The sequence below is a fragment of the Musa acuminata genome, chromosome BXJ3-10 (assembly GCF_036884655.1).
Source record: "Musa acuminata AAA Group cultivar baxijiao chromosome BXJ3-10, Cavendish_Baxijiao_AAA, whole genome shotgun sequence".
NCBI lineage: Eukaryota > Viridiplantae > Streptophyta > Magnoliopsida > Zingiberales > Musaceae > Musa > Musa acuminata.
Genome location: NC_088358.1, coordinates 20,151,114 through 20,161,987, shown reverse-complemented (window position 1 = coordinate 20,161,987; position 10,874 = coordinate 20,151,114). Strand labels below are relative to the sequence as shown.

Genomic DNA, 10,874 nt, shown 5'->3' with positions numbered 1-10,874 from the left:
ATAGCCGGTTCACAAGGAAGGCAACAGACAGCATAAGGCCCTTCATGAAGCGACTGACGGTCACATCAGGCCAAACCCCCTCAGACAAAATTGGATAATCCATCTCGATCAAAAAGTTCAGACAAATCTTACTTGGAAAATACGTGGTCGGATCAGTTTCAACACATTCTAACACTGACATTAATTAGTGACAGGTTAAACAACAAAGCTGATTATTACACATTGTAGTCAGAGGAGTCTCCAAAAAGCTAAAGGAAATATTCCACAAAAGAAACAAAGGCTATCGTACAATGATAGTAGAACAACATCACACATCTACCACAGACAGCAGATGAGAAGGCATTTCTATGAAATGGTTAGATCTCTACCCATGTCAGTGCTAAGCCAAACAAGCACAAGTAATGTGCAAATTTGTCCACCCATCTGACCAATGCTACTTATCACCGTCTCCGTCAGAATCTTCCTTTGTGTCGTCCTCCTCCTTGGCATCCTCCGCACCGCCTTCGTCCTCCTCACCATCTTCATCGTCGTCATCAGACATACTGTTAATGACATCTTCGATTATGCGCTTCACCTCTGCTTTTCTGTCCATCAGATCCATCTTGAAGTGAGCTCCTGTACACGGTCAGATTTTAGCGTCAACTATGTCATTCTAGCTTGTAATGCAGAATCAAAAAGATCTACCACAAATAAGTACTAATTCCATCAGATAACGTAATGTATCTATATTATTTATATGTTCATCTTATTGTTAGTTTTACCGTACCTAGCTGTCTCAAAATATCAGCCAAAGTTGCCTGCACCCCACACAGAATTCGACAGCTTAGTAATAACAAGTGAAAAAGGAAGGGGAGCATCGAGGATCAAGTCTAAAAAGCTCCTCACAGTATTGAAATCCACTTCTTTCAATATATCACTGACAACAGCATGCAACTCCTCCTTGCTGGGTCCACTCTTAGCTGCCTTACTTGCCTTGACTTTTCCTAGTTTCATGACGAGAAAAGGTACTCATAATAGGTAAAGAATGCAGCTAATGGGCAAATAATTAGCAACATTTGAGTCAAAATAGGCATCTCAATAATATTAGTCAGCATCAGACAAATGAAATCAAAAATTATTCTTCCATCAATATGCTATTATCCATATTAAAACATCACCATTCACCAGCACACCTTTCTTACAATAAGCTCAAGCCAACCACAATTACTTCACGCACACTACATCATAATAAACAACAAATCATATTTTGGTCTCTGAAAAAGATGAATGGCAATTGGAAATCAGCAGCAAATATGTCTATTAAATTGAATTAAACAAAAAATGGCAGTCAAATCTGCGGAAAAAACAACATACCCCAATATCTGAAACTGACATCATTAGGATTGAGAAAAAATGGATTAAGATCACTTTGAAAGAAGCACTTTAAAGAAAATATGTATTCTTCTTTAGAGTAAGATCACTTCGAAAGAATTACAGGTAAAAAGATAGAAAAAAAACACTTTAATACTTGTCATGAAATATCTGAAAAAATAACATGTATGAAGTAGTCTTTGTGTTGCTTATGAGCAAACTGAGAATTTGTGAACAATTCTTGAAAGGTTGCATGCTATCTTTGTTTAGCCAGAATACAAAAATTAAGGCATACAATAACCAACTATCTAGTATTTATATGTGTATATAACGAAAAGCTACCTTGTTTTTCGTTTGAATCTGACTTATAAGATTTTTTCCTGCTAGTGTTTTCCTTGTTGTCAGGAAGTTTTTCGCTTGCTCGGCCTTTCCTTCTGCCCTTCTGTTTGCTTTTGGAGATCGAAGGATGCCCAGAGTCACTGTCATCCACAGGAACGCTTTTTCTTGGAGAAGAAGTTGATGCGGTTTTAGAATCCTTCGCAGAATCCTTTCTTACAGTGGTTTTATCTTTTGTTGAGGCATTGGAGCCCTGCTCGTTGATCTCCTAGTAAGAACCCATTTTGTTTTCATAGGGTGAACTTGATTCATCTTCACCAGACATACTTAAAGCAGGTTTGAAGAACTTTAATTGGAAGGGGTGAATTTAACAGGAGAAACCTTGTTTTTTGCCTTGGATGGCTCAGAAGTCTTCTTCGTGTGCTTAGCAGCAGATCTTTTATTAGTTGCAGCAGACTCCTCTTGCTCTCCGTCCTCAGCTTCTTCCTCACTGTTATCATGGCCATTCTCTTCCTGTGAATTCCCATCATCTTCACCATCATCATCACCATCATCATCATCATCATCATCATTTAGTGCTTCCTTTGTGTCGACAGAGGCACCCTCATCATTATCTTCATTCTCGTCTTCAGCTGACTGCTTGTGACCCTTTCTTTGTTTCTGAACATCAAAAGGTGCTACGTGGAGTTAAATAGTTATGCGGAGAGTCGAGTTATGACAAGAAAAAGTTCTAGCCAGAATGATCAATAAAATCTGCATGAGAATATTGATATCACATAGTCAAAACTTAAGATTATTCATGAAGAAATTGATCAAAAATTTTAAATTAAGCAGAGTTAACATCCAATGGTCTGTTTTTCTTCCCCATACAATCTTTCCAGGGATCAAACAAAGATGCCAAACGAGCTGCATTTATTCATTATTGAAACTTTTGTCTATTGTTGTAATCTCATTCCAATTACAAGATGGCATTATAGTTTATCAAACAATATCAAGAACCACAATTCCCAATATTCTAGACTTCTCTGTTTGAGTTTAACAATAGTTTGATGGTTGACAGTAGAACTGAAATGCATGACTAAAACTTTAAATGAGTCCAGAGAAACATGTTATTTTCTTGAGAAATGACGCATTTCAATATTAAAAAAAAAGATCAAGCAATACTGGTGTTTGATAAGCATTAAAAGGGATGTCACTTGGCAACAATTCAGGATTGTTCTAAATGCTTAAAGACAAAGAAGGATACTAGTAGACTTGTTCTTAGCATTCAAGAACCAATTGTTCCTTTAACATGTTCAATATTCTGCACAAATAAGAAATTAGTAATACTGAAAAACAAACCTTACTGCCTCTATCTGAAGATCCTTCTCCAGATGTTGCATCAGTGCTTCCCTTCGTCCTCCTCCCTCTCTTCCCTTTCTAAAAGTAAAGTGACAGTAAGATGTTTTGCAGCACTCTATATTGATAGCTAAAAGCAAAAAAGAAAGACATTGCAGCTAAGCTCAAAACTTTCACCTTTTCTGTGAGTATTACATCTCTTGTAACACAAGGAGACTCCAAAAATTCTACTAAATTTAGTATGACTTCTTCCTGTAAAAAAAAAACTTCAGATAAACTCTCTAAGATAGATGAATGTATGTGATTATTGACTCCAGGAAAAACTATTTCTATTAATTTACCTTTTTGGTAGAGGGCTTGACAACATGAATATCAAGTAGATCGCAGAAATCAAGCAACCTTTCCTTATTATACTTATCAAGCTTTTCTTTAATTCTTGCCCTCTGTTTTTCCTGAACAAAACAATGCACTAGTCACAAATAAAGGTCCTAACAATAAAACTTAGCATGTCCCTAAAGTGTTCCACTAGTGGCATCCTTGTAAATATACTCCAGACCAAAGTTCATCGTACCTTGACATACTACCTAGTATGGGCGATACATACCGATTCGATAAGAGATCGGTATGGACGGTACATATCAATCTATCAATATACCCCACTATACCATGTGTTGGTACGTTAGTATGTACCATACTAACGACTAGCACACCGATACAGACTGATAAGACAAACCATGCTTCAGATGAATATCAAAGCACTCTAATCACAATATTTACACAAAGCATAGTTCTCCCATCTGAACTAAGCAATTTAAACACATAGTCGAAGTTCATCCATAACTTTCAAACATCAAGCAAAGGTAGAAACAAGAGTATTTGTTCAAAAAAGCAATTTTATGATGGTAATAACCATATAATATGCATACTAGTGCTCAAAAGTTACTGATAGCAGTACATGAAAGAGAAACAAGAAATTGTCAATGTGAAAAACGATAAATATGAACCAATTGCTTCAAGTAAACAACTAGTGATCATAATTGTTTTCCTCCACTGAGGAAAGATTCTTTGCTTCAAATTCTCACCACATGATATAGCAAAAAACATAGTGTTTTTTCTTGGGATGTAAGTCATCTAAGTTGAAAATTTTTTATCATAAGTGTACTTAGGATGTTCCAAGATGGCTTGCTTTGTCAGAAGCGAGAAATTTTGATCATACATGCATAGGTAAATAGGGAACTCAGATTTGTAATACTGGATTCCTTTAACTCAAGTAGAATAAATGGAAGAGCAAATCATCAAGTTTAGAGTAGCAACAGATCTATCAATAGATTGTATATTTGTCATAAATCTCCTTTGAAATGGAATCAACAGAATTGGACCTTTCTTTGTCAATACTTATAGCTTCTTCTAAATAAAGTTCAATTTGGTCTCTACAATCATCTACCAAGATCCATCTAAATGCACAACTCTATTCACTTCACACAGTGGAAAAGCAGCAGAAAAGCTCATCACACTGTCTGCAACATCAAGCCTTATACCTTGAAAGAAAAAAAACAAAAAAAAAAGTGATCAAAACACAACCTTTTGTTTTGTGGGAATCCATGTTAATAGAAATTTTGATGGGTAAGTATAGGTATCCAACTAATTTTATCATAATTTGCAAGATCGGTATTAAGAATGGGAACAGCTAGAGACAATACATGCTTTGGTTTCTTTGTTCTTGGTTCAGTTTCACTCTGCACATCAGAAACCCAAAGGATTTGGTTCTGTTCATTATTTCAATGATAATCAAACAAGCCCAAACCAAATACAACCTCAATAACAACACCAAATGTTGGCAAACTAGATGTTATCAAAGAACATATTATCAACATGGTAAAAATTGAAAGATTAACAGTAAGCAGAACAAGATACCTCATTCTCGCTCCAAACAAATCCAGAGAACTGAAGAATATTTCTCCTAAGGAAACGTGCCTGAACAAGAAAGCTATTATTATAGATAGAATTAGAATTCCACATGTAAAGAGGTACTCCAGTAATAACAAGATCTTACATTTGATTTCCTTCCAAAAAGGACTGTATGAAGAGCTTGGAGGTTCTCATCAACTTTTCGCTTTGACAACTTGAAAGAAACTACAGCATTTGGCAAGATCAGTGGAAATTGAAGGAGAGTCTGCTGCTAAGGGTAACATATTAAAAGATACACCCCTGGTAACCATATAACAATTATATCCTCATCTTATATTTTACCTAACATTCCCTCTCCTTATATTCTCATTGTGCCCTCTAAAAGTGTTTCCACCACTTTTCCTTTCAAGGTATAAGGACTTGATGCTGTAGACATAGTGTGGTGAGATTTTCTGCTGCTTTTCCACTGTAAAGGGATAGAGTTGTGCATGAATATACTATTTACATGGATCTCGGTAGATGATATGTCGAGACTAAATTGAACTTTATTTTAGAAGCCACAAGTTTACACAATGAAAGATGAAAACCTATGGATTCCATATTCCCATCGTGCACTTTTGTTTGAATATGTTCATCCTCCCCTATAACATGTAATGAATTTATCAAGAGATGGCATAACCATGTTCTTACTGCTATATAGTATATACTACCTGTTCCATCAACAGAACTCGATGACTTTAATAAGCCCATCACAATGAGTAGCTTTTCTGCTAGGCTTGTCATACTTTATGTTAACTGCACATCATCTCAACCTATAAGTATAAAGCACCACTGCTCTCTTTCTTGTCTTCTGAATTATAACTTTGACCTCTATCATGGTTATGCATGGAATAAAGCACTGATGATTTATATAAAATATAGGAATGAATGAAATGAATGTATAAGTTGTGGGACTATAATTATTTTTTGAATGATATGATTCTATCATTCATAAGTAAATCATGCAGAGGTGTGAAACCTTTATGACTTACTCCATGAGTCAGAATTTAGCTGAATAGTTATCTTTTTCTTCCTTTCTTTCCCTTCTATTCTCAAATAAAAATATTCTAATCACAAACTTGACCTACATAAATATCATTTTCTATCACACTTTATTTTAATTTGAAGAGAGGGAGAATCTATGGATTATGTGAAAGGAGACCATAAGTCCAAAGTTGTCAGAACTTTAGACCATTACAAAAATCTGGAGAATCACTATGATATAGAAAAACAAAGTTATTTGTTCCAAACTTCAACATAGAGTCGGCGACATATCAAAATGTGAAAAATTATAAGAGCTAAACCTTAAGAGAAAGAATAGCAAATCAATAACCAAAGCTCTCAACCTCCAAGAAATCAGACAGTGATTCATAATAGTTTGGGCCAGAACCTCCAAACCATTGTGACAAAGAGTACCTTGTTTTTTGTTGCATAATAAATTTGAAATTATCCAAAGCTTAAACTTTTTGAAGCCCCTTCAAATCTAGTCTAACATGCAAAGAATGTTAAACTTGTAAGTTAAAAGACATCTCTCTGATTTACCATTCTACCATGAGCAATGTCCTTTCCAATCCCCCATTTATTGAATAAAAAAACCTAATACTTTAAGTTTATACCTTTCTCATCCTCTCTCTTTATTGAACAAATGAAACTAAAACATACACACACACACACACACATGTTTGAGATATCCAAATCAAATATACTGAACAAATGAAACTAAAACATATAGGAACACAACACTGTCCAAATATCCCATATAATCTAAATAAATGAGCTAAGACAAACGATAGGAATGTGTCAGAGAGCAACCATTCTGATACTGTACATACAATATGTAGCATGGAAATGAGAAAATGAATAAAAAAGACAACTAGCAAGTGCTTCATGCATTTCTCACTGCAAACCAAGGCTCCTGAAGATCTAGTTCAATAGAAAGTCACTTTTAACAAGACAAGGACTTTATGCCAAAATCATTCACCAAATTTAACAAGAAAAAACTGGAAAAAAAAAAAAGAAGTCATGTCCAGCAATCCAATTGACAACACATTAAGAACAGCTATTTTTTATGGGAAGTCCCAAATGAAATCCATGAGCTTGTTATCGACTTTAGTCAATTCTGATATTCCAAGCAATAATTTAAAACAGTGATGCAATTTGAATAGCCACCAAGAATTTTGTGGGCTTAGCCTGGGATTTTAAAAACCAAGTGAGACCAAGGTTCCCACATGTATTTAAACTAATTTTTGCCTCAGACTCAAGTTGAGATATTGAGCCCCAGATCAAACCAGTCTTAGTTCTTAATGAGCTTATAATAAATATCAAGTCTACTTCAGTTACCTCCCTTACCATTCAGGATTGATTCTGTTCAAACAATATGTTCTACCCATCAATTATAGGCTAGCAATAGTTACTTTTCAGTGTCTCTGTTCCCCTTTGTGTATTCTCTTTTAGACTCTAACAATCATTTTTGCTTTCGTTGCAAAATCATGTAGTTGGAGGAGAGCTGAGCATAGAGCATCACCATCTATCACTCTGTGAAATCCACATTTAATTAACAAGAATCCCAACAATGATTAATCTACAACATACAGTATCTATCTTGGTTAACCCTAGTAGTCGCCAAAACCAAAAGTTTATCTTATTCCCTTTTGTTCTTCATTATGACCTCATACTATTTATAGTAATCAAAGGTCCAAAAGCAACAGAGTTGGTTGACCTTCAAGTTTCTCTACCTATATATCAAGGCCCTTGCATCACTGTTATTGTAATGAGACAACTCCTAGCTTCCAACCATACCGAACCCAGTCAAACGTACACCAACTTAAATGCTAATGTAAGTTCACATTTTTCTTCTTGGTCCTGCTTGGGTTTATCTTTTTAGGTTGCAGGACAGGTAGAACAAGTTTACATGTAAAGGGTTTGTCCAACCTGGTTGTTCCTTGGTTGTACCAGCAACCAAACAGTTCTAAAATGGATCCAGTGTAACCAACCACAAGGTGAAACCGATATTTTCTTGTCAAGTCAAGCATAGCACCTATGATTAAATCGAAGTAAAGCAGGGTTCAAGCATAATTGAAAAGGAAAAAAAATCAACCAAAATACATATGTATTCTATATCTTACAAACATAATTATGTCCAAGGACACAATCTCATATGTTGCAATTGTGATGTATGAACGACTGCAGTGTAAGTATTTTGATGTCCAATCAATAACTTATCTTACCAAGTCATGACCAACATGGGGGCTACGAATATGTTAAGAGAGATTAGAACAACTTGATCCAAGCACGGTGCATCTAGTGCCTAACAGTCTACATAAGATTTATCAAGTGATCTTTCATGAGAAAATAATGAAAAGAAGAACAACATGCAGCTCGAGGGGGGTCAGCCAGTACCATTCGGTATGTCTTTCAGCTTATCTCCAGAACCCTGAAGTCCACAGCAAAAACACAGCTTTCTCAGAGACAAAAGATGTTAGCTTTCAGGATTCATATCCTGAATAGAAAAGAAAACGGTAGGAAGCCAGATCGAGTTCCTTCAAACAAATTACTTCACCTAACCTGCTTGAAAGACGGAGTCTTAGGCACCGGAGCCTTCGGAAGAGCCATCTCCGAGAACCTCTCGACGGTCTTCCGCTCCCTCGACGGCCTCTCCACAGGGGTGGCCTCTTCCCTCGCCACTGACCGCCTCTTCCTCTCCTTCTTGGGGGTCCCCTCCTCCCCGTCTCCGCTCTTCTCAGCCCTGGGTCTCCTCCCACGCTTCCGCTTCTCCACCACTACTTTCTCGGTCGGCCCATCACCGCCCCCCTCCGTCTGCTCCTCCTCTTCCTTGCTCTCCTCTTCTCCGGCCTCAGCCCGCACCGCTGGCAGGTTACCCCCCGCATCCTCCTCCAGCTCCGCCTCTCCGGTGGGAGACCCGTCGCCGGCTTTCTTAGTCTCCTCCGCTGCTGCGGAGTCCATCAGAGCAGCAAACCCTAACGAAGCCGCCTAAACGAGAGAGAGAGAGAGAGAGAGTTCACGGTGGCCAGTGGGAAACGAGCGAGGGTTTATGGACGACGGTGAAATATGCTGATCCGCTGTAACAGAATTCACCGAAACCTGAACTCCAACCAACCAAATCCTACCGTTCCGTGGGACCCACGCAACTCGACTGTAATTTACATCGATTTCAATCTGAGCCCTGTCTGATAACGACATCGAATGTATCCGGGGATTCGGATCTGTACACACAATTCACGACTGGCGGATGCTGGTCGACCGGATTTCAAATTTCACGCCCAAATCGGAGGCGGGCTTCCCAAATTAACACGACCAATTTCTCAATTAGGGTTAATCGATCGAAAACTCACTCTTCCTTTTGTCCTCCCCCAAATTGGGTTTCAGTGGGCTGATCGATTCTATCAACTCGATAGGTCCAGTGATTACAGTTGTAATTAAGTAGTAATCAGGTGGTTGATTCATGGAGAGTAGAAGCTTCATGATGCATCTTTGTCTTGTTACTGTGATTAATTAGGGATTAAGAATGTATAATCTCTCCAAGATTAAACTGTAATTAATGACTTCAATTCGATTCAAACTGTTGATGCTATTCTCACTGCAAGTGGCAGTGTTTCCGGGCACGGCGACACGCGCCACTTCATCGACCCTCGTAAGCTGACAGCAAACCGATGCATGCACTCTCACGAATGCCATGGAGACCACGATGAACACTTCAATAGAAGCCCATAAGGATTACATTGGAGTGTGTTTAAGTGTAGTAGAAGTAACAGCACGAGCGCTCTCTCTCTCTCTCTCTCTCTCTCGCTCGCTCTCACACAATGAGACTTTTGAGCCCTGCGGCCTCTTTCAGTGCACCTCCTCTTCCATCTGCATCTCCAGTGGTGGGGTGGCATATATCCATCAGTGAGATGATTTGATGGCATGAGTGGAAGGAGGAGGAGATTCGTGGAGGACCGTTACCTTCTTCGGAGAAGGATGAGATCCCATCAGCTTAACCCCATGCTTCCTGAGCTGCTCCCTCACAAACCTCTCGTAGATGAAGGATGCACCCCTGAACTGTGGAAGCACCAGCCATGCCACAAAAGCCACCTTGATTTGGTGCCACACGGGAATCCTTCGCTCGATGTAACCCCATTGAGCACAACCGCTTGAGAGAGAGAGAGAGAGAGAGAGAGAGAGAGAAAGAGAGAGAGAGAGAGTTACCAAGACAAGATGGGCTCAGCCACCATCTCCGTGAGAGTAAGGAAGGAGTACAAGATCCAGTACGCCAGCCACTGCTCGTCGTCCAGCTTCGAAGGGCTCTCGATCGCGCAAACGGAGGCGTATCTGCACGGCAAAAACATGAAAGACCATGGGAAGAAACAAAAGGGTTTGGACTTAGGACTCACAGTGGGTACAGAAGCATGAGCGTCGGCCTGCATGATGAACACAACAAACACCAGTTGATAACTTGAAACGAAATCCATCAACTACAGATCGAAATGAAGAAGAAGAAGAAGAAGAAGAAGAAGAAGAGGAGATGATGATATGTGGTGCGATGTTACCCTGCAAGGGAGTTGAGGGAGGTGAGGAAAGTCCAGAAATGACCCATCTCCTGAGACTTCTTACACTGGTAGGTTGAGTGAGCAACTCGAAGAAGACTAACCGAGGATTTATGGAAAGGCGAAGGGAAGACGAGGGAAAGGTGGCAGCTTCCGAGTAAGGGTAGGACTCTTGACGAGGATGTGGCAGCTTCTGCTTGACCTCTGCTGACGACATCACCAAGAATTCCTCAAAGGTGTTTTGTTTGAATGCAGCCAAATAACGTTGCGGATGAAGTAAACTTCGACTCTTAAAAGAAGAATATGAATAGATGTTCCTCGTATACGAGGCTTAGAACAGTAGTTGGAGACTCAGTTGCA

At 38.7% G+C, this 10,874-nt stretch overlaps 2 protein-coding genes across 5 annotated transcripts; both read right to left on the bottom strand.

Moving 5' to 3' along the window:
• Window positions 1-175: 175 nt before the first annotated feature.
• On the bottom strand, window positions 176-8,985 carry LOC135651693 (DEK domain-containing chromatin-associated protein 1-like). Of its 3 annotated transcripts, none has more exons than XM_065172008.1 (12): window positions 8,536-8,985; window positions 8,371-8,404; window positions 5,078-5,157; window positions 4,939-4,998; window positions 3,366-3,476; window positions 3,202-3,276; window positions 3,028-3,105; window positions 2,068-2,346; window positions 1,693-1,951; window positions 886-983; window positions 767-797; window positions 176-615 (listed from the first exon to the last, which is right to left on the bottom strand). In XM_065172008.1, the coding sequence occupies exons 1-12, from the start codon at window positions 8,932-8,934 to the stop codon at window positions 434-436; spliced, it is 1,686 nt and encodes a 561-aa protein (XP_065028080.1). In that variant the 5' UTR covers window positions 8,935-8,985; the 3' UTR covers window positions 176-433. The 3 variants fall into 3 exon arrangements, with proteins under 3 accessions (XP_065028080.1, XP_065028081.1, XP_065028079.1); XM_065172009.1 differs by having other exon boundaries at window positions 1,693-1,939; XM_065172007.1 differs by having other exon boundaries at window positions 1,693-1,954; window positions 8,536-8,984.
• A 699-nt stretch (window positions 8,986-9,684) lies between these two features.
• LOC135650904 (HVA22-like protein e) lies at window positions 9,685-10,824 on the bottom strand. Of its 2 annotated transcripts, XM_065170584.1 has the most exons (5): window positions 10,518-10,820; window positions 10,362-10,388; window positions 10,177-10,299; window positions 9,934-10,087; window positions 9,685-9,840 (listed from the first exon to the last, which is right to left on the bottom strand). In XM_065170584.1, exons 1-5 carry the CDS (start codon window positions 10,562-10,564, stop codon window positions 9,820-9,822), a joined length of 372 nt encoding a protein of 123 aa, XP_065026656.1. In that variant the 5' UTR covers window positions 10,565-10,820; the 3' UTR covers window positions 9,685-9,819. The 2 variants fall into 2 exon arrangements, with proteins under 2 accessions (XP_065026656.1, XP_065026655.1); XM_065170583.1 differs by having other exon boundaries at window positions 9,685-10,087; window positions 10,518-10,824.
• Between the last annotated feature and the right edge of the window lie 50 nt (window positions 10,825-10,874).

What these genes read in the sequence shown, in the direction of transcription:
- LOC135651693 (XM_065172007.1), bottom strand. Translation starts at nt 8,934, where the DNA reads ATGGACTCCGCAGCAGCGGAGGAGACTAAGAAAGCCGGCGACGGGTCT. An exon ending in CATCCAAGGCAAAAAACAAG is followed by an intron (nt 1,955 to 2,067) that starts GTTTCTCCTGTT and finishes GGTTCTTACTAG; the next exon opens with GAGATCAACGAGCAGGGCTC. An exon ending in TGATATTTTGAGACAGCTAG is followed by an intron (nt 616 to 766) that starts GTACGGTAAAAC and finishes GACCGTGTACAG; the next exon opens with GAGCTCACTTCAAGATGGAT.
- LOC135650904 (XM_065170583.1), bottom strand. Translation starts at nt 10,564, where the DNA reads ATGGGTCATTTCTGGACTTTCCTCACCTCCCTCAACTCCCTTGCAGG. An exon ending in CTCATGCTTCTGTACCCACT is followed by an intron (nt 10,300 to 10,361) that starts GTGAGTCCTAAG and finishes TTTGCCGTGCAG; the next exon opens with ATACGCCTCCGTTTGCGCGA. An exon ending in GCTGAGCCCATCTTGTCTTG is followed by an intron (nt 10,088 to 10,176) that starts GTAACTCTCTCT and finishes CATCGAGCGAAG; the next exon opens with GATTCCCGTGTGGCACCAAA.